At 40.8% G+C, this 26,208-nt stretch overlaps 3 protein-coding genes across 5 annotated transcripts; 2 read left to right on the forward strand and 1 right to left on the reverse strand.

The window, feature by feature from the left end:
* Positions 1-1,941: 1,941 nt before the first annotated feature.
* LOC113157078 (E3 ubiquitin-protein ligase RNF19B-like) lies at positions 1,942-7,714 on the forward strand. Its single transcript, XM_026352341.1, has 5 exons — positions 1,942-2,119; positions 2,774-2,874; positions 3,069-3,166; positions 6,822-6,992; positions 7,089-7,714. Exons 2-5 carry the CDS (start codon positions 2,784-2,786, stop codon positions 7,542-7,544), a joined length of 816 nt encoding a protein of 271 aa, XP_026208126.1. The 5' UTR covers positions 1,942-2,119; positions 2,774-2,783; the 3' UTR covers positions 7,545-7,714.
* An 834-nt stretch (positions 7,715-8,548) lies between these two features.
* LOC113157077 (probable E3 ubiquitin-protein ligase ARI5) lies at positions 8,549-11,442 on the forward strand. 2 transcript variants are annotated; one of them, XM_026352339.1, is made up of 5 exons: positions 8,549-8,689; positions 9,429-9,529; positions 9,717-9,814; positions 10,134-10,304; positions 10,405-11,442. In XM_026352339.1, the coding sequence occupies exons 2-5, from the start codon at positions 9,439-9,441 to the stop codon at positions 10,858-10,860; spliced, it is 816 nt and encodes a 271-aa protein (XP_026208124.1). In that variant the 5' UTR covers positions 8,549-8,689; positions 9,429-9,438; the 3' UTR covers positions 10,861-11,442. The 2 variants fall into 2 exon arrangements, with proteins under 2 accessions (XP_026208124.1, XP_026208125.1); XM_026352340.1 differs by lacking the exon at positions 8,549-8,689 and having other exon boundaries at positions 9,444-9,529; positions 9,645-9,814.
* Positions 11,443-16,636: 5,194 nt separating this feature from the next.
* lrp10 (low density lipoprotein receptor-related protein 10) lies at positions 16,637-24,709 on the reverse strand. 2 transcript variants are annotated; one of them, XM_026353012.1, is made up of 10 exons: positions 24,674-24,709; positions 23,331-23,502; positions 23,116-23,148; positions 22,655-22,799; positions 21,905-22,098; positions 21,267-21,814; positions 20,709-21,145; positions 19,852-20,046; positions 19,308-19,437; positions 16,637-18,589 (listed from the first exon to the last, which is right to left on the reverse strand). In XM_026353012.1, the coding sequence occupies exons 2-10, from the start codon at positions 23,383-23,385 to the stop codon at positions 17,939-17,941; spliced, it is 2,388 nt and encodes a 795-aa protein (XP_026208797.1). In that variant the 5' UTR covers positions 23,386-23,502; positions 24,674-24,709; the 3' UTR covers positions 16,637-17,938. The 2 variants fall into 2 exon arrangements, with proteins under 2 accessions (XP_026208797.1, XP_026208796.1); XM_026353011.1 differs by lacking the exon at positions 24,674-24,709 and having other exon boundaries at positions 23,116-23,502.
* Positions 24,710-26,208: the final 1,499 nt, after the last annotated feature.

Here is a 26,208-nt window from a genome sequence, read left to right on the forward strand (position 1 = left end):
ATGATTACATTAAATTGCTTTAATCATTTTTGCTGAATTATTTTAGCTTGTCAAGGTCATTCCATTGCAAAAACATGTTGGTTTATTCTTTTAATTTAAGATTTACTTATTCTGATTTGGTATATTATTTTTTACAGATAATTTGTTTGTGATTTGTTTCATCAAATATTAAAAAGAATAAAGAATATATAAAGAATAATTAATAAATAAAACTAAATTCCAGTATTTTTGTACTGCATTGTAGCATTACTTCACATACCACATTAAAAACTGTAACTTTTGCCTTTATTTTTCTTTGTTTTCCTCATATTGCATTAATAAATCATTGTCAGATGTTGTAAACCAATTACAGTGGTGGAAGACATATTCAACTTGTATGTGTGTGAGTGTGTGTAAAACTACAAATGTATTTGCAAATAAAAGTACTTAAAGTAACCTGTTACCCATGATTATTGGTGTTTAATAATAATTTTAAACACCACAGGCACTGAATTAATAATGCATTGCAACATGTTTTGCTCATGGGGGTAATATTCAAAGTTCACCTCAGCTATTTTTACAGAATAATACAAGTTTACTTGAACGTAAGGTCGCAAACTGATGAAGTGAATGATGAAGACATTCTCCCTCAGGATTTTCAGAATTCAAGGTTTCATGAATTATGGCAAGTCAATCAGGTTGTGAAGATGCACAGACCATGACACTACCACCACCAGTGCTGGTATATATATATATATATATATATATATATATATATATATATATATAAAATGGTGTGTTAGTTTTGCACCAAATGTAACAGAAGACACAACATTTATCTTTTGTCTAATCAGTTCACAGAATATTTGCCCAGAAGTCTTAATGGGGATAATCAGAATGTTTTATGGAAAATGTGAGACAATTCATTGTGTTCTTTTTGATCAGCAGGGATTTTCGCCTTGGCAACTCTCGTAACTCAGCCAGGGAGGTTTGGACAGCTTTATTCCCTTGATGAAATCACCATGTAAAAACAGCTTCTTGTATTTACTTGAGTTACTTGAGTAATATTAACATTTGTTTCGTGATTTCAATCTTTTACAGGTGATAAATGGGCAAAAAAAAAAAGATCAGCAAGGGGGCTCAGATTTTTACAGTTTTAATGTCTGAATTAACAATTACATCTATACTCTCAACACATCATATTACACTCAACATTATGTTTGGCAGGGACACATGATTTATCAGAATGTGGAGAAAGACCCATCAAAACAGTTTGCAAGATTTTCTGCTATAAACATTCTGCAGCTCTGAGCAAGGAGTCAATCACAAGACTGAAGGGGCAACTCCACATAGCATCAGTAGCACAGTAGTAGTAGCAGTACATCAGGGCCTCTAATAAGCTCGATCTCTGCAGCCACATTAACAACAGCTTACAATGTGGCAGGTTAAGTATTTTGCAGACTGACAGGCAAATGTTATTTCCCCACATGTGCAATTAAATTATATATTATCCAACATATCGAATTTGTTTACACAAACTCTTTTTGAGAGTGTCACCCGGGCCGCATCCTGGAAACAGGCCTGGGGCAGGTGAGCGCCTGGTGGTTTCTACAGGACCCGAACAACATGGGCCCGGCTCTGCAAGTGAGCCCGTAGTTTGTGGGGGGTTTGAATTCTGACTTCTCTGTGTAATAATGTTTGATTTGTTTAAGATATTTTTAAGTATTTCTGTAGCCTAAATGTATTTTCACATTGACGGGCCACTCTGCACCGTTTGCGCATGCGTATGACCGAAAGTCACGCAAAATCAAAATAAGATGCTGTTTTAATCGTTTTGACTGTTTTTTAATTTGATTACGAACTTTAATATTAAACATTTTCTTATCTAATGAAAAGAAAACGTGATTCGGTTTTGAATGAAATAATGGAACAAACGGAGGAGGAGGAGACACAGACTCTGATCTCTGTCACTTTACTTTCGATCAGCTGCGAAGTTAAATAAGACGAAACAGCCACAGGTGAAGGGACAGAGCTGGAAGTAGAGCCCGAAAACTGGAGCCAAAGTAAAGAGGAAATATAATTTACAGCTTCAGGTGTGACTGTGACTAAAGGCTGCAGATAAATAAACTGTCACCTTAAGGTAAGACAATAGTTTCTGTTGTTTATTTATAATATATCATATACTACTTTGATTTGTGGAGGATTCATTCATCACTTCTCGTATTTAGTGAAGGGTTTGTAATATTTCCATAACATATTTTTTGAACCTTACAATAAATCTCACTTACTTTCGCTTTTAACAGCTGTTTTTTCACATCAGCTGTTTCCTTCACTGTCAGATCAGGAAGTGAGCTGATGTCATGAATCAGGTTTCATGACATCAGCTCAGTTATGCTGATAAATATGTGTTGATGGGATGTTTGCTTCACATAAAGTATTTGAAATATACAGTGTCGTACACGCCAACAAACATTTTATATGTACAACACAAGTAAACATCCATAAATCAACATGTTTTTTTTTTTTGCTACACAACTGGTGAACTGGTGTAATATTATACTTAAGCCCCCCACACTGTAAGAACATAAGAGTTAGGTGCAATAATGATATGTTTTATGTTATAACGTGTATTTCATATCACATTCATCATTAATCTGTTGTATTATTCTATATTTCAAAAAGGATCATTTACACAGTCATTATATGAAAGTTCATATAATCACATTAAGTGGGATAAGTAGTTATTGTAAATTAGGATTTTTAGGATTCTTGATTACTTTTATTTTCCATTTAGAAACATTAAAATGAGTCTTCAGCAACAGGAGGAGAAAAGTTACGACCCCCTGGACACCACGCTGGTATTTGTCAAAAGGAAAGACGACTTGGATCCAGTGTGTAAGACTCATTTTACTACTTTACTACATCGTTTAAAGAGTTTTTGGGTTTTATTTATGACGTTCATTGCTGAATTCTGTTGTTCTTCATTGCACTTCTCTTCCTCTTCTGATTTTGACAAGTCAATGAAGATCAATTCACCACACAGCTGTTTAAGTACATGTAGCTCACAAACCCACTGTGGTCCACTTCAGGTTCAGATGATGAAGAGAGTCTCAGAGCAGAGATGTCCTGTGGCCACGCTGTCACTCCTGAATCTCTAACACTGTGGTGTCGCAGTCAGCTGGATGAGGTGTTGTATGTCTTTGAAACACATTTGTTGTATGTGCATTTTGATTTTGAAAGACAGTTGGATAAACAGCCACACTGCACCACAGTTTACTTTTGTTATTTACTCATAAGATTCAACAAAGATCAAAGCACAGAAACTTCCATCACAGACTATTAACTGTAGTTTTAGGGTGAGTGGTCATGAGAGGGGTAATGGAGCAGGAAAGAATACATAATCGTCTATTATATATATATGTATATATATATGTGTGTGTATATATATAAATATATATATGTGTGTGTATGTATATATATATGTGTGTGTGTATATATATATATATATGGATGAAATTAAATCTTCTTCTTCTCTTTCGGCTTTTCCCATCAGGGGTCGCCACAGCGAATCATCCTTCTCCACCTAACTCTATCATGAACATCTTCTACCCTAACATTAGCCAACCTCATGTCCTCTGTTATAACGTCCATATATCTCCTCCTTGGTCGTCCTCTTGTCCTCCTGCCTGGCAGCTCCATCTCCAACATCCTTCTACCAATATATTCACTATCCCTCCTCTGAACATGTCCAAACCATCTCAGTCTGGCCTCTCTGACTTTGTTGCTAACACAGGCAACGTGAGCCGTCCCTCTGATGTACTCGTTCCTTATTCTGTCTAACCTGGTCACTCCTAAGGAGAACCTCAACATCTTCATCTCCGCTACCTCCATCTCAGCCTCTTGTCTCTGTCTCACTGCTACCGTCTCTAACCCATAGATCAGAGCTGGTCTCACCACTGTCTTGTACACCTTTCCTTTGAGTCTTGCTGACACTCTTCTGTCACACAACACTCCTGACACTTTCCTCCACCCGCTCCAACCTGCCTGAACTCGCCTCTTCACTTCTTTTCCACATTCCCCATCACACTGAACTGTTGAACCCAAGTACTTAAACTCCTGTACCTTCTTCACCTCAGCCCCCTGTAACCTAACGCTTCTACCTTGATCCCTCTTGTTCAGACACATGTATTCTGTCTTACTAACGACTGACCTTCATGCCTCTTCTTTCCAGAGCAAACCTCCACCTCTCCAGCTGTTCCTCCACCTGCTCTCTATTCTTACTGCAAATCACAATGTCATCTGCAAACATCATTGTCCAGGGAGATTCCTGTCTGACCTCATCTGTCAGCCTGTCCATCAGCATAGCAAACAAGAAGGGACTCAAAGCTGATCCTTGGTGTAGTCCCACCTCCACCTTGAATTCCTCTGTCTGATTTACAGCACATCTCACCACCGTCATACATCTCTCATACATGTCCTGGACCACTCTGACGTACTTCTCTGCCACTCCCGACGACCTCATACAGTACCACAGCTCCTCCCTCGGCACCCTGTCATACGCCTTCTCTAAATCCACAAAGACACAATGCAGCTCCTTCTGACCATCTCTGTACTTTACCATCAACATTCTCAAAGCAAAAATGGCATCAGTGGTGCTCTTACGGGGCATGAAACCATACTGCTGCTCACAAATCTCCACCTTCTTCCTAAGCCTGGCTTCCACTACTCTTTCCCACAGTTTCATTGTGTGGCTCATCAACTTTATTCCTCTGTAGTTGCTGCAGTTCTGCGTGTCACCCTTGTTCTTAAAGATCTGAACCAGAACACTTCTCCTCCATTCCTCAGGCATCTTCTCACTCTCTAGAATCCTATTGAACAAACTGGTTAGAAACTCCACTGCTGTCTCTCCTAAGCACTTCCACACCTCCACAGGTACGTCATCAGGACCAACAGCCTTTCCACTCTTCATCTTTTTCAGAGCCTTCCTAACCTCATCCTTTCCAATCTCTGCTATTTCCTGCTCCACAACATCCACATCTTCCTCCCTTCTTTCCCTGTCATTTTCCTCGTTCATCAGCTCCTCAAAATACTCCTTCCATCTTTTCTGCACACTCTCCTGGGTTGTTAGTACCTTTCCATCTCTGTCCTTAATCACCCTTACCTGTTGCACATCCTTCCCATCTCTATCTCTCTGTCTGGCTAGCCTGTACAAGTCCTTCTCTCCTTCCTTTGTGTCTAACCTGTCATACAGCTCATCGTAAGCTTTCTGTTTGGCCTTTGCTACCTCCCTCTTCACTCTACGCTGCGCTTCCTTGTACTCCTGTCTACTTTCCTCAGTCCTTTCTACATCCCACTTCCTTCTAGCTAACCTCTTCCTCTTGACACATTCCTGTACTTCCTCATTCCACCACCAAGTGTCTTTACCTTCTTTCCTCTTTCCAGATGACACACCTAGCACCTTCCTACCTGTTTCCCTGATAACCTCTGCTGTAGTTTCCCAGTCATCTGGAAGCTCATCCTGACCACCCAGAACCTGTCTCAACTTCTGCCTGAATTCCTCACAAGTTTCTTCATTCTTTAGCTTCCACCACTTGGTCTTCTTTTCTGTCTTCCCTCTCTTCTTCTTCCTGACCTCCAGAGTCATCTTGCACACCACCATGCGGTGCTGTCTGGCTACACTCTCTCCTACCACCACTTTGCAGTCACTAACCTCTCTCAAATGACCTCGTCTACATAGGATGTAGTCCACCTGCGTACTCCTACCTCCACTTCTGTATGTCACTCTGTGTTCCTCTCTCTTCTGGAAGTAAGTGTTGACTACAGCCATTTCCATCCTCTTAGCAAAGTCCACCACCATCTGTCCTTCCAGATTCCTTTCCTTCACACCAAACCTGCCCATCACCTCCTCATCACCTCTGTTGCCCTCACCAACATGCCCATTGAAGTCTGCTCCAACAACAACTCTCTCTCCTCTGGGGATACTCTCTATGACCTCATCAAACTCACTCCAGAATCTCTCCTTCTCTTCTAACTCACAGCCAATTTGTGGCGCATACCCACTGACTACATTCACCATCACCCCTTCAATTTCTAGCTTTAGGCTCATCACCCTGTCTGAGACTCTTTTCACCTCTAGAACATTGTTCACAAACTCCCCCTTCAGGATCACTCCTACCCCGTTTCTCTTCCTATCCACACCATGGTAGAACAGTTTGTATCCTCCTCCAATACTACGTGCCTTGCTGCCCTTCCACCTTGTCTCCTGCACACACAGAACATCTACCTTCCTCCTCTCCATCATGTCTGCCAGCTCTCTGCCTTTCCCTGTCATTGTGCCAACGTTAAGAGTCCCTATTCTCAAACCTATGCTCCTGCCTTTTCCCTTCTCTCTCTCTGACCACGAACCCTTCTGCCTCCCCTCTTTCTTCGACCAACAGTAGTCAAATTTCCACCGACACCCTGTAGGTTAACAGTACCGGTGGCGGTCGTTGTTAACCCGGGCCTCGACCGATCTGGTATGAAAGTGTTACTGATGATTTGCATGGTTATTTTGGCAATTTTTACGCCGGATGCCCTTCCTGACGCAACCCTCTCTATTTATCCGGGCTTGGGACCGGCACAGAAGTAACTGGCTTGCAACCCCTGTGGCTAGATTATGGATGAAATTAAATAATGTGTATTATTAATAATAATGTCTGCAATATTTTTACTTTGTTCCAGGGCATTATAAAAAAAAAGAAAACCCTTTCTCTTTTCTGTAGTGAAGTCAGTTTTACCCCGATATGCCTACATTTACACTAAAACCCAACAGTAAGTCTTACTATGCTCTGTGTTGTTTTAAGGGGATCTACAAATTCACATGTCCTGCAATAGTAGAGGGAGTCACAAAGTGTAATAAACCGTGGTCGTACCAAGAGGTTCGCAGACTGGCTGTTCTGTCTGTTGATGAAATGCAGTACTTTGAGGAGACCATAGCTCGTTTGGCTGCTGCACAGTACTATGAGATACAACCTGTAAGTGAACCAGTAACGACTCATTTTTATTGAGAGACCAGCTGCAAATATGTTGATTGGGGCTGTATACTTTTTTAATATTGTTTCCCACACCAGTGTCCACAGTGTGAAACCTGTGTGGAGAGGAACGATCTCTCCAACCTGTGTGTGCAGTGCACCATATGTACAGCTGATCAGAACAAGGCCTACCAGTTCTGCTGGCAGTGCATGAAGCAGTGGAAAGGTGCAGGCCCTCGATCAGACCGCTGTGACAACGACGGCTGCATCAACAAAGACCTGCAGCTCCTGCAGATGTGTAAGAACATCAGTCTGCCTCAGGTGGAGGGCGTCACCAGCTGCCCCTCTGTCCGAGCCTGTCCTACATGTGGCATGAAGGTGGAACATAACCAACAGTACTGTAAAAATATCAACTGCCCTCGCTGCCACGTAGAGTTTTGTTTTGTCTGTCTCAAACTAAAGCGTGAATGTAACCAGACAAGTTCACCATACAAAATCTGTCCCAGTGGTGTGGCTCCAAGACAGACCTCCATCCCTGTATGGAAGAGAAAGTAAAAACTGGTTTCTCCCTATTCAATTAGAATTTCTGCACTACAGACTATTCTTAAATTAGTTCTCAACTTGATGTGAAAAAACATAAATCATTAAAATCTGTGTATTTATAACATTAGATCAATGGCTGTGCTTCCTACATGTATTTCAATCTAGTATTTCAGACCCTGAAAGTTTAGAGTTTAGAGCAAAACCTGTTGTTTTTTAACTAAAATTTGTTATTGTGGTGTAAAATTGTTAAAATTGTCTCTGTTCAAATAAAATATTGTACTAAACAAACACATCCTTTTCAATTTTCTTATTTTTTTTTACATTTCTAAATTTTATATAGTGAAAGTTCTGTTTTAAATCTCAGTATTTGACCTACTGAAAATGTCAAACTTTGTATTAAAGCTCTTTATTTAGCTCAATGCATTGTGTATGTGTATGTGCAATGTGTAAAATGTGGCTGAAATACAAAAATGTGTAGTGAGGAAAAATAATGTTGAATTTCAGAGTTATTCTATCTGTGAGAATATATAATGTAAATAAATTAGCAACTAAATACTCTAACTAACTAACAGTGAAGGTCTTGGGTTTTCTAAGCTGCACACACATTCATGAGATTTGAAGAAATTCATTAGACTTTTAAAAGAAAGTAAATAAAAACATTTATAATTTTAAGTCTGTGTTTAGTGAGGAATTTAAAGCTAAGTTAGTGTTAAAATTAGGAGATGTTAACTTCAATCAGAAACGTATGTGTAAATGTATTTTCACGTTGACGGGCCACTCTACACCGTTTGCGCATGCGTACAATGACCGAAAGTCACACACAATCGAAATAAAATTCTGTTTTAATCGTTTTGACTGTTTTTTAATTTGATTACGAACTTTAATATTAAACATTTTCTTATCTAATGAAAAGAAAACGTGATTCGGTTTTGAATGAAATAATGGAACAAACGGAGGAGGAGGAGACACAGACTCTGATCTCTGTCACTTTACTTTCGATCAGCTGCGGAGTTAAATAAGACGAAACAGCCACAGGTGAAGGGACAGAGCTGGAAGTAGAGCCCGAAAACTGGAGCCAAAGTAAAGAGGAAATATAATTTACAGCTTCAGGTGTGACTGTGACTAAAGGCTGCAGATAAATAAACTGTCACCTTAAGGTAAGACAATAGTTTCTGTTGTTTATTTATAATATATCATATACTACTTTGATTTGTGGAGGATTCATTCATCACTTCTCGTATTTAGTGAAGGGTTTGTAATATTTCCACAACATATTTTTTTAACCTTACAATAAATCTCACTTACTTTCGCTTTTAACAGCTGTTTTTTTTTTTTCACATCAGCTGTTTCCTTCACTGTCAGATCAGGAAGTGTCATGAATCAGGTTTCATGACATCAGCTCAGTTATGCTGATAAAAATGTGTTGATGGGATGTTTGCTTCACATACAGTATGTGAAATATACAGTGTCGTACACGTCAACAAACATCTTGTAATAAAATAAATAAATAAAGTAATATTAGTAGTATCATTTTCATTTTGGTTACACAATCTGCCTACGAACCATCACATTTTTTAATTTTTGTGACAATGGCTGTACAGTGTTTGTACATTGTACATTTAATAAAGGTTAAATGGTAATATTATACTTCCTGTTTACATGTCTCAAGCCCCTCACACTGTAAGAAGATCAGGGTTAGATGCTATAATTGTATGTTTTATATTATAACGTGTAGTTCACATTATATTCGTTAATATTCTATTAATCTATATTTTCAAAAAGGATCATTTACACAGTTATTATATAAAAAATTCATATAATCACATTAAGTGGGATAAGTAGTTATTACAAAATTAGGGTTTTTAGGATTTTTGTTGACTTTTATTTTCCATTTAGAAACATTAAAATGAGTCTTCAGCATCAGGAGGAGAAAAGTTACGACCCACTGGACACCACGCTGGTATTTGTCAACAGGAAAGACGACTTGGATCCAGTGTGTAAGACTCATTTTACTACTTTACTACATCGTTTATAGAGTTTTGGGTTTATTTTATCACTGCTGAATTCTGTTGTTCTTCATTGCACTTCTCTTCCTCTTCTGATTTTGACAAGTCAATGAAGATCAATTCACCACACAGCTGTGTAAGTACATGTAGCTCACAAACCCACTGTGGTCCACTTCAGGTTCAGATGATGAAGAGAGTCTCAGAGCAGAGATGTCCTGTGGCCACGCTGTCACTCCTGAATCTCTAACACTGTGGTGTCGCAGTCAGCTGGATGAGGTATCTCAGTATGATAAACTCGATAATAAAGGTTCATGCAACATGATACAATAAATTAAATCAATCAAAAAAGGAACATACTGTAGGCAACACAGATGAAAAACTATATATATATATATATATATAAAAGTATTTCTGAGAACAAATTAATAAACGTGCACAGGGTAAAAGTCGGCTGTGACATGTCACAACCTACAGCTAACAGTAAAAATGTTTGCAACACATGAATGAGCCCAGAGGAAATGATCCAGAACCCGTCTGTGAGTCTGTCGCTGTTCTTCTATCGTCCTAATGTGATTCTTCTCTGTGTTGTTCACAGGGAAATTACAAATTCACATGTCCCGCAATAGTAGAGGGAGTCACACAGTGTAATAAACCGTGGTCGTACCAAGAGGTGCGCAGACTGGCTGATCTGTCTGTTGATGAAATGCAGTACTTTGAGGAGACCATAGCTCGTCTGGCTGCTGCACAGTACTGTGAGATACAACCTGTGAGTGAACCAGTGGTTTGTGGGGGTTTGAATTCTGACTTCTTAGTGTGATAATGTTTGATTTGTTTAAGATATTTAAAGTATTTCTCTTGTGTTTCAGTGTCCACAGTGTAAAACCTGTGTGGAGAGGAAGAATCTGTCCAACCTGTGTGTGCAGTGCACCATCTGTACAGCGGATCAGAAGAACACCTACCAGTTCTGCTGGCAGTGCACGAAGCAGTGGAAAGGTGCAGGCCCTCGATCAGACCGCTGTGACAACGACGGCTGCATCAACCACGACCTCGAGATCCTTAAGAACTGTAAAGACACCGCTCTCCCTCAGGTGCGGGGGGTCGACAAGTGTCCCTCCATCCGGGCCTGTCCCACCTGTGGTCAGAGGGTGGAGCACGACAGAACAGGCTGTAAGAACATTATCTGTCCTCGCTGCCAGGTCGAGTTCTGCTTCGTGTGTCTGAAGCTCACCCCTCAGTGTCTGAAGACGAGCTCGTACTTCATCCCCTGCAGTGATGGAGTCGCTCCCAGACAAACTTCCATCCCTGTGTGGCACAGACGCTGAGAGAGAAAACACATTTTCACCCATGATCACAGAGTGGAACAAGGACTGTAGTCTTTAACTAAGTCTTAGAAATAAATCTAATTAACTCCTAATCCTCTACTAAGTTATAACTTATTTTTCAAGCTTATTTCCTTATGATGTGGTTGTGATCAGATTTGACTGATGTTGTCACATGTTGCTGTGTCACTGAACATGATGCAAATGGTTTCTCATGCAACATGTTTTATGGTGAATATAATGTACTGTGGTGGTTTATGAGCAGTTTAATAACTGGAAGTCAAAAAATTAAGAGTTAAACATTGACCATGATTGTCTCAGAGGTATTATTCTATATATAATTATTAATGTACATCATCATAAATCTGATAAGATTACTGGTTGATTTGTCTAAATCCACACACTAAGTGCTGATAAGAGTCCTTCATATAACTCTTAGACTTCTCCACCTGTGTGTGCTTCATAAATACAAACACACATTTACTGTATTTTTCTTTATTTTAAACATACTGTACTTTGTTTCTTTACAGATTCAGCTTCATTAAAGTTAGCCCAACCAATCACGTGACAGTTCAACGTGATGCACACGTATCTCACAGTCTTTTTATCACATTCAAGGACCTAACCAGTGAGTTTGAATGAATTTATCAAATATGTTCCACCAGTTACTCATCACTGAAGGTTTATATTCAGTGTTTTTAAAGCTCTCTGTGATCCTGTGGGGCGGGGTGGATCCTGTCACTGCAGGCGCGACATTTCCTGTAACAAACCACAACTGCAGACAGGAGACACAGAGCAGCAGTGAAGCACAGCGCTGTGACCACAGTGACCTGTGCAGGAGGACTGATGGGAGACCAGGTCCCATCCTGGGCTGAAGTGGAAATCCCACATTGATCACTGGATTAAAACACAATGAAGTACAATCAGTGTCAGTTACAGTTCCCAGTAGAGACTAATACTATCTACTAGTAGATAGTAGATACAAAATCATACTTGCCTTGTATTAGAAACAGGAAATGTGCTGGTGTCATCTGACGGAGGAGTAATATCAGGGAACAGACACAACCTCCTGTCAGGACAGAAAACTAAACCCTGGTATCCTGTTATCTGAAATGTGAAATCAGGTAAAGACAGGTCACATAGTGGAGATCTGTTTGCATGAAGCATTAGTGAATATTAGCTTCTTTTTAAATTCACTGCCGACTGTAAAACATATGGTCACTGAGGGACAGAAGGTATATGTCCCTGAAGCACCAAAGTTTAAAAGAAGTTTAAAACTATAACAAACTCTTCACAACAATGTGCTGTCACTTTCCTCCTCACGATATGACAAATTCATATATTTGCATTGCATCATATGTTTATGTTATAATATTATCATGCACTGCTACTACTATATGTGGGTATTCTCCCTTTTTGGGTTTACATTTAGTCATTTGTCAGACATTTTTACCTAAAGTGACTCACAAGTGAGGTACAAAGTCATAAATCAAGTAGAAAAAAGTAAATGTTACAATTATACACACACAGCATCTATTGTCTTTACATAGCTCATGCAATTTATTATCACTGTTAACGTTTCCTTAATTTACATTGTTTTACAATTAAGGTGGAGGCAAAAAATCAACTTGTCACTGATCAGTAGTGGACAGTGTAGACTATAAACATATAAACAACAATCTCAGAATAAAGAATTTACCACACAGAACCTTGACAGTAATAATGTGCCCTCACCTGAGAGTTGCTTATTCTGTAGCTAAAATAAAATTATACTTTATAAACCCTTTTGGTTAATATCTGCAACCTACTGTTGTTACAACAGGTCTTGTTACCTGAACGGTGCCTCCTGCTGGACAGTTGACCCATTCAGAGCCAGACACCTGGATTTGGTAGCTGTTCGGTCCAGTACACCTGTGCCTGTAACAGCGGCCCTCCACAGAGCCATTAAACAAGAGAGACTGATTCTGGGTCTAAAAGAGCAAAATGACCATAACATTAAAAAAAAGAAAGAAATTAAACATCACAAAGACTTAGGACACAAGCAAACACACTCACACACCTGTCTGGTCAAGTTAGAGAAGAAGCATCTGCTGTCAAAACCAAACATTTCTCCACTCCATTGCTCTTCAGCTGACCGCCTGCTACTTTCTTTTTTCCAACATTCACTCTGAACAACAAGATGTGACAAATGAGAGACAGGACAGGGTAAAATTAAATGCACAAAAAATAAAATCAAACCTACTATTCTTGCTTTTACAGGATTAGAAATGTGCAGCTGTGATGAACATATTTGATTGATCGTGTTGAAAACAATCAGCAGGCCATGCAAAATGAGTAAAAACAACTGTCCTTCAGTAAATAATCGTCAGTATTAAGGATGATGTTCATGAAAATCAAATGAGATGAAATGTGACCTACTTCATTCTTCAGGACTTTATACACTCCACAACCCTCCAGGTAGGGATCAGTCTGGCACTCCCCCTTGTGGAGATGAAGGAAGTGACACCCAAGTCGACTGGGGAGGAGAAATCATTTAAAACATTAGTGTTAGAAATGTGAAGAGAGAAAGACATCAGCTGCGTAGGAAACAAGTTTTTTTAGATAGTTTTTTACCTGCCAGTGCAGAAGAAGGAAAAAAAAGACGAGGAGTTGTCTTTGCAGGTTGAAAGTGAACCAAACATGGCTCCTTCACCTATTAAAGAAAACACAAACACACATATACATATCGTTAAATTATATTTCATTGGATTTGTTTGTAATTGCAGATTTTCTATTATCTGCAGGTCTCGTACCATCACCCCACACCAGACTCTGTGCCTGGCTCAGGTTGGCCCTGTACCAGCCCGTGTCCTGTAACGCAGCTAAGGTGACGGGGTCGATCCGGACTGTGGTCCAGTCTTCTAGCACTGCCGTCATGATGGAGCCCTGCAGGACCCGGGACTCCCAGTGAGAGGACACTCCACCTGGAGGCACATCCTGGAGAAGGGGGAGATCAAAGTTCAAGAGCAGGTAAGAAGAGTTTATGATGAGGTTCGTTGTGAAGGACCTCGTCAGTACCAGGTTCTCTAGTGGCCCCCCGAGCTCAGGGTCAGCAGATTCCAGGTGTTCCTGCATGGCTGAGATGACGGACTGGGTGTAGATCCTCATCTGGCCTGATCCATCAGGGTGAGTCACTTTCCCCCGAGGTGAACAAGCAGCCCCGACTGCACATGGACAGTACACAGTATGTCCAGTTTAATACTTAATTTTATTTATTAAGTTAATAATATCGCACTGAACAACCACGTGTGCAAAATTGTTGCTACAGCAGCAAGAAAAAACCTTTAACATAACAGCATTTAAATACAAAATGTGTCCATAAACCTTGAGAAGAGGAGGAACAGTCTCTCCAGGTGTGGAAGAGGTGTTTAGAGAAACCAAGAGCGTGGACCAGCTCGTGAATCAGCATCTGGAAAACACTTTTATTATAACTGATGTCTGATGTCACAGTTCCTTCATTGTAAGACGCAGTTTCTGCCTGTGAATGAGTGAATACTGACAATACTGATATTACTGAATCAAACCTGTACAGTCGTCTTATGGTTGTATGATTCTTCTGTGAGTCTGTCCCTGCAGATCACCACCACCCCTGCCACAGGTCGCCCTCGGGCGTCTGTCCTGCAGTGGACAGCGTAGGCCACCACCTGAGGCTGTGTGCGCAGAAACCGATCGCACAAAGCAAGATAAAGTATTAAACAATCGCCTTTAACTGCTTTACAAACAGTTGATGTCCGTGTTTTCAGTGAGTCTTTACCTCGACCCTACACTTGTCAGTGGACTTTACATGAAGGTACAGCAGGAAGTCTGTGTCAGGGAGTCCTGCACCTTCAGGTCTCAGGACAACCCTGTGCGGTGAATCAGCCTCTGGGTAAATATCACATCCAGCCAGGTGATCATCTGGGATCTGACAGGAACAGAAGCAGAGAACAGAGATTAACTCATGATTTGAAGTTACCATCACAGGAAAACACTTAAAATGAGTTAAATACTTACAGCTACATCCAGACATGTCTCAGTTCTGTAGTTTTTGTTGGCTCTACCACACCTGAAGGCAGGAGACTGGAACGTTTATTCATTTAATTCAGTATGTATTCATTTAATAAGACTTAATAGCCATTCAATACATTCTCAATAGATTTCTTTTTGTGAGTTCCATTAGATAAATAGTTGTACGGTGTGAACGTACCTGTTGTAGTTAACAGTGCTGGTGTTCCTCCAGAGAAACTTGCAGTATTTGTTGATGTCTCTGCTGAGCAGCAAATGGCCCGGTACTCTGTTTACTATTAAAAGTACAACAGTACATGGTTATACATGTGGGTTAGTCTCCCTGTATGTGTGAGTATGTGTCTTTATGTTGTTGGATGACATTTTGGCTGGTTCATTCCTCTGTTTGAGCTCTAAGACTTGGTTTTAATGTTAAATCAGACTCAGGTTTAGGCACTATGAGTGATGTCAACATCCACACAGAGACCAACATGTTTGTTTTTCACCTGACAGTAGCGAGGACACCGTCCTCACAGCTTCCTCCACCGCTGCCTCCACCCTTTCTTTCTCAGCTGCTGATAGGTTGTCGCTCTCTCTAGGAATCCAGGTGTGGATCCTGATTGGCTGAGGTGAAGCAGGAGTAGGTGGAGCTCTGTTCTCCGGGTGACGTAGAGGTGATGCTCTCCGTCCTGGATGACTGGTTTGTTGCTCAGAGGTTAGTGGGGCTCTACGTCTCGGCTCTGTGGGTGGGCCGTCTGGGTGGATGATGGGTGCAGCTCTGACCACTCTGACCTGAGCCTGAACCTCATCAAAGATGCACTTCTGCAGGGCTCCAGGGAGCGTCGCCAACATTACCATTACCACCACCATCCCCACCCAGAGTCTCTGGGAAGGAGGCGAAGCCATAATTACGTCTGGAGCCTATTTCAGTGTCACAGAGACGATGACGATCAGTTGGTTTGCATGTTACTCAGAGTGGTGCTGCCTCAAAACCCTGTAACTAATCTGACATTTATGATGGTGACACTCAAACTAAATGTTTAACAGTCCAACAGGGAATCCTAAAACAATGGGGTGCCACAGACAAACACATTACAATAAATTATAATCATACAAATAAAATGTGCAGTAAGAAGAGTTTTAGAGTAAATGTGATTTTTAGGTAAGTTGATAATTGAGTTTTTTGTTCCCTGTCTGGAGACAACGTCACAGTATTTATAGAAACAGATCTGTGAAGAAAATAAAACACTGTAACTAAGTTTAAGTTGGTTAGGTTTGCATGTAAGTAGTGTAAACTGCTGCGTAATATACTGAACACACAGTACTCTCCTACAACCACTGAAACACATCAAGTGTTTACCGTGGGCACTTCTTGTGTCTGTGTGGTCTGACTGTGCTAAGAAAGTCGACCGCGTCTCCTGAATCTGTTGTTTAATGTTAATCAGATCAAATGTTGTCATAATAATAATAATAAATACCTTGTAGCTGGATGTAATGTCACGCTCTCCATGTAGTCTCAATGTTCAGGTCACTTTTTCAAGCCTTCATCTTGTATTCTGAGCACTACAGTAATGATCTGAACATTTGTTTTCCTTCCAGGAAACCTCTGTAGATTGGTCGGTGGAGCCTGTGTGAAACCCACAGGATGTTTGAATACAAAGCACAATGTGACGACGCTTTCACCTGTTCCAGAGGTGTCAGGTGCTGCTCAAACGTTTCACCCCCGAAAACACAGACAAACACAATGCGCAGAACCTTAAAAGTGCAAATCGTTTATTCTCAGCCACATCTTTACTTATATACAGTGAAGTTGACCCTAATAAAATCATAAAATCACTTTCTCTCTTATTTACCTTATTACATGGCAAATTTAAAAACTTCTACTCCACGTGGATCATAATACATTCAACAAAGCAGGAACAACAACTTAGGACAAAACATGAAGGTAAGCTGAAATAAAAACACAACAAAATGTACAATAATACAAATGGCGCACCACAAAGTCTGCTGTGTCAAAATGTGACAGAATGTGATCGATTCCCCTCAGGGGCTGAAGATTCAAGTTGAGGTTTTTCTGTGATTTCAGGCCCTTTTCTCACCACTAGGGCGCCTCACCTTCCTGTGCACACTACACACACACACATATACACACATCCGAACATCAGGCACCAAGTAGATTGTCATTTGACACATTTGCTTTTTGAAGATTACATACATTCATTTGGGAAGGGTACACGTGTATGTGTACTTATCTAAACACAGTTATATCGCAATCAATGCAGTAATATAAGGGTCCCAAAAAAGTTATTGCCAGCTTGCAGAGTAGACATGCATCCCCCCCCCCCCCCCCCCCCCCCCCCCCCCCCCCCCTCACTTAACAATCAAGTCATGGATGTGTCGATGCGTGCTGTGATTTGAGGAAATCATGCCTCCGTGTGTTTCGTGTGCGGTGTTTATCTAAGGAATCATCACAACCACCTCCAGTCATCTACAGGAAAATCTTTAAAAAGGCACTTAAACAGGGGAAATGTTTTTGTTTTTCTTTTTTCGCTAATATCTGTGATACAACATGAGACTGGATGCAGGTGGAGGACGTATGCGGAGACAAGCCACATCTACAAACATACTCCACTGTCTGTGTAAGACTAAAATGCAAATGCATTCACACAGTTGCAGTCATACAACAATTTCTATCATAAAAACTCGGTCTCAGTATCTGGATAGGGAAGATTCTTCTGTGCAAAGGTTTACCTTCAGTGTGCAGCCTAGAATTAATTAAGTACACATCCAATATTCTCTTACACTTGCTCTCCAGCATACATCACTCAAGCTTTTCCTTTGAAACTTAACTTGTTAGGAAGGTCTTTAAAAATAATGTCAAATGCTTGATCCTTAAATCAACAAATCCAACTCAAAGCAATTTCAAAAAGGCACCAGACTTGCACAGCGAGTCTCGTCGTGAGCAGCTCATGTGCTTAAGTTCAAACAAATGTGGAAAGACTGGGTTTTAGTTATTAGTGGAATAAAGAAGGGGACGGGGGAAGGGGGAGGAAGTCATTCAGGTGAGCATGGGTACATCATCCTCTGAAGTGGTGTCTTCTGACAGGGGGATGAGCAGCACCTCGTCATCTGAAGATGACAAGGAGAAAGAAGAGGAGGTGGACAGGGGCATGGAGTTGGTGGAGGAGGAAGAGGGCGAAGCTCTGAATAGGGAGATACTCAGGCCCAGCGTGTGGAAGATAGAGGCCAGAGAGGGGCTGCTCGGGGGAACGGCAACAGGAGGAGTGTGGGGAGTGGCCGGAGGAGGAGCTGGTGGAGCATATGGAGGGGGAGGTGGGGAAGCAACAGGTGGTGGTGGTGGTAGTGGCAATGACAGCAGAGGACAAGGTGACGCTTCATGCTGATGCTGCTCTGCCTGAGCCAACAAGCCAAGTTTCTGAGGCACCGGCTGGTTAACCGCCTCCACGCCCGAGGAGGAGCTCGTAGGAGTAGAGTGAGCTGGTTCCTGACCAGCAGCAGCAGCGTCTGACTGCTGCTGGCCGGAGCTCGAGGCCTGAGTTGCCCTGGAGGCCTGTCGGGGGATTAGACCCCATCTCCTCATGCGGCGAATGGCCCGTCGGACAAATCGGGGCCTCCGTCTTCGGTGCGGGGAGCTGTTGGCATCCTGACGAAGGAGCTGGAGAATTCCCCTCAGAGACAGAGACGAGGTCTGACAGGAAGAAAGGGAAAGAGAAGATCAGTAACAACAACTTCTACAACTGCTCACTTTTTAAAGCCATAATAAAATCATTGAGATTTGTTCTCACAAAACACTGATCCTGGTTTATGAGTAGACAGCTCAGGCAAATCCCATCAGACAGACCACACTTTGTTTAACTCGGTTAATCCCCCCGCCTCCATCACCTTGGCTGTGCTCACCAGCTAATAATAAACAACTTTAGTGGTAACAGCACTTATTAACACTGTCCCTACTGCCGCCTGTAGACTGCTGGGGATTATTGAGGCTACTAAAGTGGTGCATGTGATGTTAAGGACACAAAGGCTACTGTAGATTACAAACTCAGCAAGACAGCATCAATTAAAATACTGTTCCCTCATTTCCTTCAAGCTTTAGAACATCCAATTAATTTGTTAGGTGTGGAGATGTAAGACTTCCAGTGTGGGAACATTACTGTCAGACGCTTTAGATTACAACACTTTACAACACTATCAAAAAAGCCTATGTCTCTTTACAACCTGGATACTGATGTCACTGATTTAAGACAACCTGCAACTATATGAACTATGCAGTACTATGTAGAACAATGCAGAAAAGCAACTCAGACATTTTCCATCCAGTCAAGGAATTGTTAGCCGTTTGTTGTTAGTGTCTATTTATAACAATCTTTGACACCAGTAAGCAGCTTTGAGCTCTTGTTCTCTCTCACCTCGTTGGGGTTTTCTGTGGGGAAGTCATCCACTGGGGGGATGATTCCCTGAGCAATCAGCTGACCGTAGGATGGCGGAGCCTGCTGCTGAATCAGTTCTGCTTCCTGACGGCTGATGGGAGCAAACAGACTGCAAGAAACCAGACATACACATACTGTAAGATGAATACACAAACTGAAGCACAATCTGATAAAACTTTTTTACAGAGACAAATCACGCACGTGAAGCTCACAACAACCTCGTACTTTATTTGTGTCTTATAAAAAGAAGTACGATTGAGAGCAGGCTGTGCTGTGGGAGGTTCTGCTGTGTGTTTAAGACGTGCTGTCTGGTGGTGCTAGTAGTGGCAGGAAATGAAACTAGCAGTTATGAAACATTTCTCACTGCCTGAGGTTAACCACACAACATAGTTCATGTAGCCTTAACAATTAACGATCTAAAAAGACAGAAATATCTGGTAACCAGTACAACAAGTACTCCTAATAGTAGTATTGCAAAATTAAAACCTGTGCTTAAAACTGAGATAAAATGTTAGTACATTACCTGTACTCCCTGGTTCTGAGCGAGTACAGTTTGCAGGTGCAGCCCATGGCGATGACCAGCAGGAGACCACAGACCAGGCTGCCCACTGTTGCCGCCGTGATGACCTTGCGGGGCAGGATGACGGTGCAGTTCATCTCATCGGTGCCGTCCTTACAGTCCACCTGGCCATCACAGCGCCAGCTCTCAAACACGCACCTACAGAGGGGACAAAGAGCCATGTGTATGAGTATGCTGGAAGAATAAAAGGCAGAGATTCAGTTTCACAGACGCACACTTTCTGATACCTGCGTACGAAACGAGTAAACCACAAGATTGTAAACCAACATTATCACACAGGATGACGTACAGTGATGGTGTTACTACTTAGACTGAGTAAAATGTGTTATGTATGAATAATTTTATTAGGATGTTTAGTTGTTTTTGTTGAAACGTTTTGTGCCTTCTACATGCTGCTGACCAACTCCTGTAAATGTCACAGGACTCCTCTATTCAAGTTTAAAGTTACACTTTTATTAAGCTGAACAGTAAATTAAAAAATGGAATCAAATTTCCCATTATCAGGCTCTACTACTGAACAATTACTACAAAATAATGAACCTACACAGAATTCAGGTCACACACACAAACCAGAAAGATGTGTTTATAACTCTTAGATAATAAAGTTCCGCATAAATGTTCTGACTCATACCACATAATCAAGACACCGCGCCCTGATACTACCAGCATGACAGCAATGAAGGCAGAGGACAATTTCTTAAAAACAAAACATTGACACTCAGATATAGTAGTGCAAGTGCGCTAGAAATAAAAATGAAAGAGTTGTTTGTACTTTTTCAGTCTGAAGTTCACACACTGACCTGTCACTATCACAATGAAAGGTCCCTGGCTGGCACACAGTGCAGTCCTTCTCGTCACTGCCATCAGCGCAGTACAGCTGGTAGTTGCATCTCTCTGTCCCAGGGTAACACACCGGCCTGCCGGCAAAGTGGCTGGATGGCGATGTTCTCTGTCCTGACATGCCACAGGCAAACTGATTCTGACCACAGCCCTTGCATCCCTCCTCATCCTTTCCAGTCTCAGGACAGTCCCATTTCCCATCACAATGCTGCTCCTGGGTAAAGCAGCCTCCTGATGCCCCCCCACACCGACCTTCCCATGGAGGACAGTAGTTCCCAACATGGAATGTGGCATTGAAGCCGTTCCCCTCTGAGTCAGCGACTGTCTCATACTTCAATGACAGCAGGCCAGTGTGGGACTCAACTTGGACTGATTTATAATTGGAGGCGCTGGTTATCTTTCAAAATGCAGGGAGAGAACATCATGTTACAAAGAGGTCTTTTTAAATATGCCTTTTAAAGATACATATATTTTTTTAATAAATGTGTAGATTAGTTTCTCAGCTGAAAGAAACTCACAGTTTTGAGAATGTTTCCTTTTCCTTGCTCTCCATTGTAGATGGTGAGTTTATCCCTAGACCCCAGTGCCAGCTGCTGCAGGTCCAATCTCAGCGGCCTGGGGTCCTCAGGGTCGAGAGTCCAGACACAGTGCAGTGCCGAACCACGATTGGCTGGAGGGGAGAAGGTCCCGTAAAATGTCTGGAGGAGCCCCCCACAGGGCCACTCAATGGGAGCGGGTGTCACAGCCACCTCTTCACGTGTCTGAGGCAGCTCTTTGTCTTCCCACTCTTTAGATCTATCTGAGTTCCGATTTCTATCTAGGGCCGCGTTTCCCTCCGACTGCTTGCGATAGTTTCTCTCTGCATACGTGTCCCCTTTGTTCTCTTGAGCTGTTGTGTCATATTTTGGAGGTATTGGGGTTTCCACCTCTGCACTGCAGCCCTGTTCATCTGTGCCGAGGCCAGGGCCCTCGTTGAGACACTCTACCTGGCCATTACAGCGCCAGGAGAGGGGAAGGCACCGGCCTCCAAGGCATTCAAAAGAAGTCTCTGGGCAGTCATCAGAATCTAAAACAGTAGAAAAAAAAGAAAAGAAAAAGACATTATTTTCTATAAACAAGAAGAACAAATGTTTCAAAACACACCACAGTATCATACCTCTGGCGTAGCTCAGCAGAAATGAGGAAACAGGGAACAGATGTGGGAGGAAGTGATGCATCACTGTGATATTTCCACCCGGGAATTCAATGGGCTGAGGCAACGTGGAGCCACAAAGTACGATTGGCTCCCCGCCAGCTGATGATTTTAAAGACACCCATTCTTTTCTACACCGTGTCGAAAACTGGGTAAAGCTAAGAAAAGATTAAACATGAGAAAAAGAGGAGCTTTAAAAAAAAAGGAAAAACAGCAACTAAAAAGACAGGGCAGAGTTTTGAGACAAACGTTAGAGTAGTAAAAGCTGTCTTTTAGTCATCCCCTTAATATAGATGGGTGCATTATGCCATTGTGGGCAATACATTTTATATGTGGCCAGTTTTAAATTTACCGCAGTAGCCACAAACAAATCTGTTTAATAATTTTATTCATAAATAACTTACCACAATATTTTCCAGAAAATGTACTCTATTAAGAAATAGAGTGAGTATTATCATATAACATTACTTTAACTATTCATGTTGCCCACTTCTTCAAAACAATATCATTACCACATAAAATGATCAGATAACTACAAACTACTTCAAGACTTTTGTTATAGCAAAAACAATACAATACATACAGTAACAGCTTAATTACATCTATAACTATCCCAGAAGTCATCTGATAAGCAGGAAATAGAGTAAATAATTTATCTTCTTCAAAATCTGTAAAGCCAGAAACACAAAACTCAAAGTCTGTCAGCATCTGTACCTGAGAACAATTGGTACTCCTTCCAAACCCTTGATGATCCAGCAGTCGTAGGTGGAGCCGAAACGGTAGGACCAGCTGTAGTAAGCTGAACTCTTGATCTCCCCCACTTTGCTGTCTAACACTTGAACGTTATGCCCACAGTGGGCTGAGAAATGAAAAAACAACAGCAGAGGTTCAGAAATGGCTCCTGTTTTTGAAGCTTTAAATATTATTTTATGGTATAAAACCTATGAAGCTTACAGATCGTTTCTGCTTGAACCATTATGTCATGACACCAGTTTAGCTTTACGTTTTCCCACTACAGTCAAAATTAGCTGTTTGGGGAATTCATTATTCTGTTTCTCAAAAATGAGAAGCAGAAGAATGTATTAAACAGGATCTACCTAAGTTCATGTCCACTGTCATCATAAACACTGTTTTGCATCTACAGACACAACATAAGATAAAGTTTGTCTCCTTACCAGCGGAAAGGGCAAATTCAAAACGGCTGTATACTGATGAAATAAGAAATAAAAAAATTAAAAAAAAACAGAAGACGTTAGGCAGATCACCATGGCCAAAAGAGATCATAAATGTTAAATGACATGAAAAGTGCAAACATGACCTTTGCCTGATAAAGTAGGCACAATAAGTATATACACAGTCAAACACAGTGATAATTATGAACGCTCCGTACCTGTTACAGTAAAAACCAGGAGGGCACAGAGGTTGTTGTAAGTGGCTTTCATCATGGTGATGCTTCTCCTCAAAAATGTTGTAAATGAATTTAAAAAAGAAAGACTTAAAAGGGTTAAAAAGAAAAGTCAGCGAAGCGCCATGTTAGAAGGTTTGGTTCAGGAAGACTCCACCTGAAAAGTCAGAGAAGCAGTGACGAATGAGAGGCGTGTTTAATCTGTTACCACCCAAAATCCAGTAAAACGTTTCTCCTCATAACTTTATACCACTATTCTAAAAACAAAACTACCACATGAGAACAGTTGGATAATACATTGCCAGTCATTTTTAATTGTTTTCTGTTTTTATTTTATTGTAAATTACAACAAAACAAGAAAATTGTAATGAACATTATTATGACATTTTAAAATCTAAATATATCAGTCTCACATCCCTACCACCCCTGCATCTCTAATAATAATATCACACGTATACATTTTTAAATATGTTGCTTCTTTCTAACTTTTCTAACATACAACTGTGAATTCTCAGCTACACCCACAGCATTTAATGTATGTGTTTGTTGTATAATATCACTGATCTGTGTCTTATGAAAAAAAAAATCCAAATAAGAGTCTCACTCAAAGCTGCTTGGGCTTTCTTGGTATGTTTTTGCTCATTTACTCCAGCTTTAAACTTTTTACAAAGACATCCTTATTGGATTAACGAGGAAAAAGTGCCTAAATATAACTCTTGTAGCTCAAAACAAGTGAGTTTAACAATGTAGTAGCTCTAATTATGCCTCTAACAATTCAATACTGTTCAGTATCCGGACACGAAAACAATATGTGGGTAGGGTGGTCTGGCCTCTTGAAAGCTGAGGTTATTTTGATCTCTAGCTAAGACACTGTTTACACACACACTAAGCGATTTCCTTCCCGTGCTCTTCTCAACAATGACGCCAAGCTCTTGGGCATTTTCCAGATTAAAACATCGCCAAACTAAGACTTTCTACTCTTCCCCGTAAACTATTACAATATCATGCTCATATTCGCTCCCAGTGGTAGAAGTTTAGACTATGTCTAGAGACAATAACATTTAGTTTCGGTTTGAAGGGAGAGGGAGCAGCGGCTCACCATTTTTAGTCACAAGAGCTTAAATAGCTAGCTAGCTTCCTGGCGAGCTAACTGCTAACATCCTCACTTATCTCTTCGTTTAGTCGCTTTTTCTAGGCTGCGACATGACAGTAAAAGGTTTCCGACGACGACAGGAAGGGTTTTGATATTCAAATAAATCATAACATATAGACCAAAGCGGCAACAAGATGCTAAAATGTTAAAAAAGGACAAGAGCCGAGTACGTTACCATGTCAGTCGGCCTCTCTTGTTGACAAGTTCGGAGCTACTTCCGTATATTTTAGCTCATGACGCAAGGGGCGGGGCTTGTGATGTCATCAGCTCCAATTGTTTTTAATTCATAAAAATACATTCATAAAAATAAATTCAGATTATTTTACAACTTTAAAGTTTTGCACTCGATCATTTAAAAGACTTTAAATTCATATGTGTCTATAGGCTGCTGCTAACGTCTAAAAGGAGTCTAAGGTATGATGCTTATTTCTTAACACAAGGTGTCAGTGTCCATCACTAGTTTTAATTCATAAAAAAAATCAATGAGGACCTCCTGGGCTCATTTAAAAGATAACTATTAGAAGGTGACAATTAAAAAATACATTTGTTATTCAATAATTTGAAATACAGTACTTTTATATTAAGTCATCCACCTAAACACTGCACCTCACCTCCACAATTATAATTTATCATAATTACATTTACATTTACATTTACATACCTAACACTGCACCTCACCTCCACAGTTATAATTTACTATAATTACCTGAGTTCATTTCATATACTCCTCTCCTTTCTTCACAGCTCAGTCGATTTTAATTTATAATATTTTACTATTTTATTAGTTTTGTGTATTTTATAATTATTATAATGACTAAAATGTTTATTCTTCTATTTTGTACTTGTGTGAGCAAACATCAAGACACACACACCATGTATTCATATAAACTTGGCCAGTTCACCTTACCTACACGTCTAGAACTGATGCTAGACTAAAGTAAATTACTCATGCACTGTACAATTCATTTTTGCTGGTTTCTTGTCCTCTGTTATGGTTTTGTTATTTAGTCTAACCTCACAGATGCAAATGGAGTGGACAAAATAAGAGAAACGCCCACATTCAGTCTAAACTATCAGATTAATCTCCAGAACCTTCTTGTAATTAAAAAAATGTGGCGTTTATGAACAATCTGACACACAGAAATGTGTCTTTTATTTAAAATACTGTAAAAATGAGTGTAAATGAGTATCTACTGCATATCAAACTGAATAGATACACATCCAGGGAAATGACCTACAATACTACAGTAGAAGTCAGATTGGTGGTAGTAGTAGTATCCAGTGGGGTAATCTTAGTACTGGAGGAGGAGAGTTAGATCTGTCTCTCTCCCCCCACACACACACTCTCTCTCTCTCTCTCTCTCTCTCTCTCTCTCTCTTTCACCACGTCCACACACTCTGCAGAAAAAAGCTCAGAGGAACCCAAACTAAGAAGCATTAGTCAAAATCAGCTGAGCATCTGATGGTTTTCGCCTTTTGTTCGTCTTCTCGACGAGTCGCTCTTGTGCGCCACAGTTGCCAGCTGCGGTCCGTGCGTCCATGAGGATACGGTGAAGTTTCCTGCCACGTTTTAAAGGCGTACGGGAGTTTCATCGATCCAGTTTGTTTTTGACCCCTTTCGCTTGGTCGTTTGCTGTCAGGACGCTGGGACTCGTTAGTTTCTTGAGCTTGTTTTTTTTTCGGGGGGGAGGTAGTTTGCAGATAGTAAGA

Source organism: Anabas testudineus, chromosome 18, assembly GCF_900324465.2.
Source record: "Anabas testudineus chromosome 18, fAnaTes1.2, whole genome shotgun sequence".
NCBI lineage: Eukaryota > Metazoa > Chordata > Actinopteri > Anabantiformes > Anabantidae > Anabas > Anabas testudineus.

Bases quoted from the DNA above. Each gene is read 5' to 3' on its own strand.
- LOC113157078 (XM_026352341.1), top strand. From the start codon at position 2,784: ATGAGTCTTCAGCAACAGGAGGAGAAAAGTTACGACCCCCTGGACACC. The intron at 3,167-6,821 runs GTGTTGTATGTC...TGTTGTTTTAAG, and splicing joins GTCGCAGTCAGCTGGATGAG to GGGATCTACAAATTCACATG. The intron at 6,993-7,088 runs GTAAGTGAACCA...TTCCCACACCAG, and splicing joins AGTACTATGAGATACAACCT to TGTCCACAGTGTGAAACCTG.
- LOC113157077 (XM_026352339.1), top strand. From the start codon at position 9,439: ATGAGTCTTCAGCATCAGGAGGAGAAAAGTTACGACCCACTGGACACC. The intron at 9,530-9,716 runs GTAAGACTCATT...GGTCCACTTCAG, and splicing joins AGACGACTTGGATCCAGTGT to GTTCAGATGATGAAGAGAGT. The intron at 10,305-10,404 runs GTGAGTGAACCA...CTTGTGTTTCAG, and splicing joins AGTACTGTGAGATACAACCT to TGTCCACAGTGTAAAACCTG.
- lrp10 (XM_026353011.1), bottom strand. From the start codon at position 23,224: ATGATCTCTTTTGGCCATGGTGATCTGCCTAACGTCTTCTGTTTTTTT. The intron at 22,099-22,654 runs GTACAGATGCTG...ATCTTTTCTTAG, and splicing joins GGAGTACCAATTGTTCTCAG to CTTTACCCAGTTTTCGACAC. The intron at 20,047-20,708 runs GTCAGTGTGTGA...TCCCCTCTGTAG, and splicing joins TTTCATTGTGATAGTGACAG to GTGCGTGTTTGAGAGCTGGC.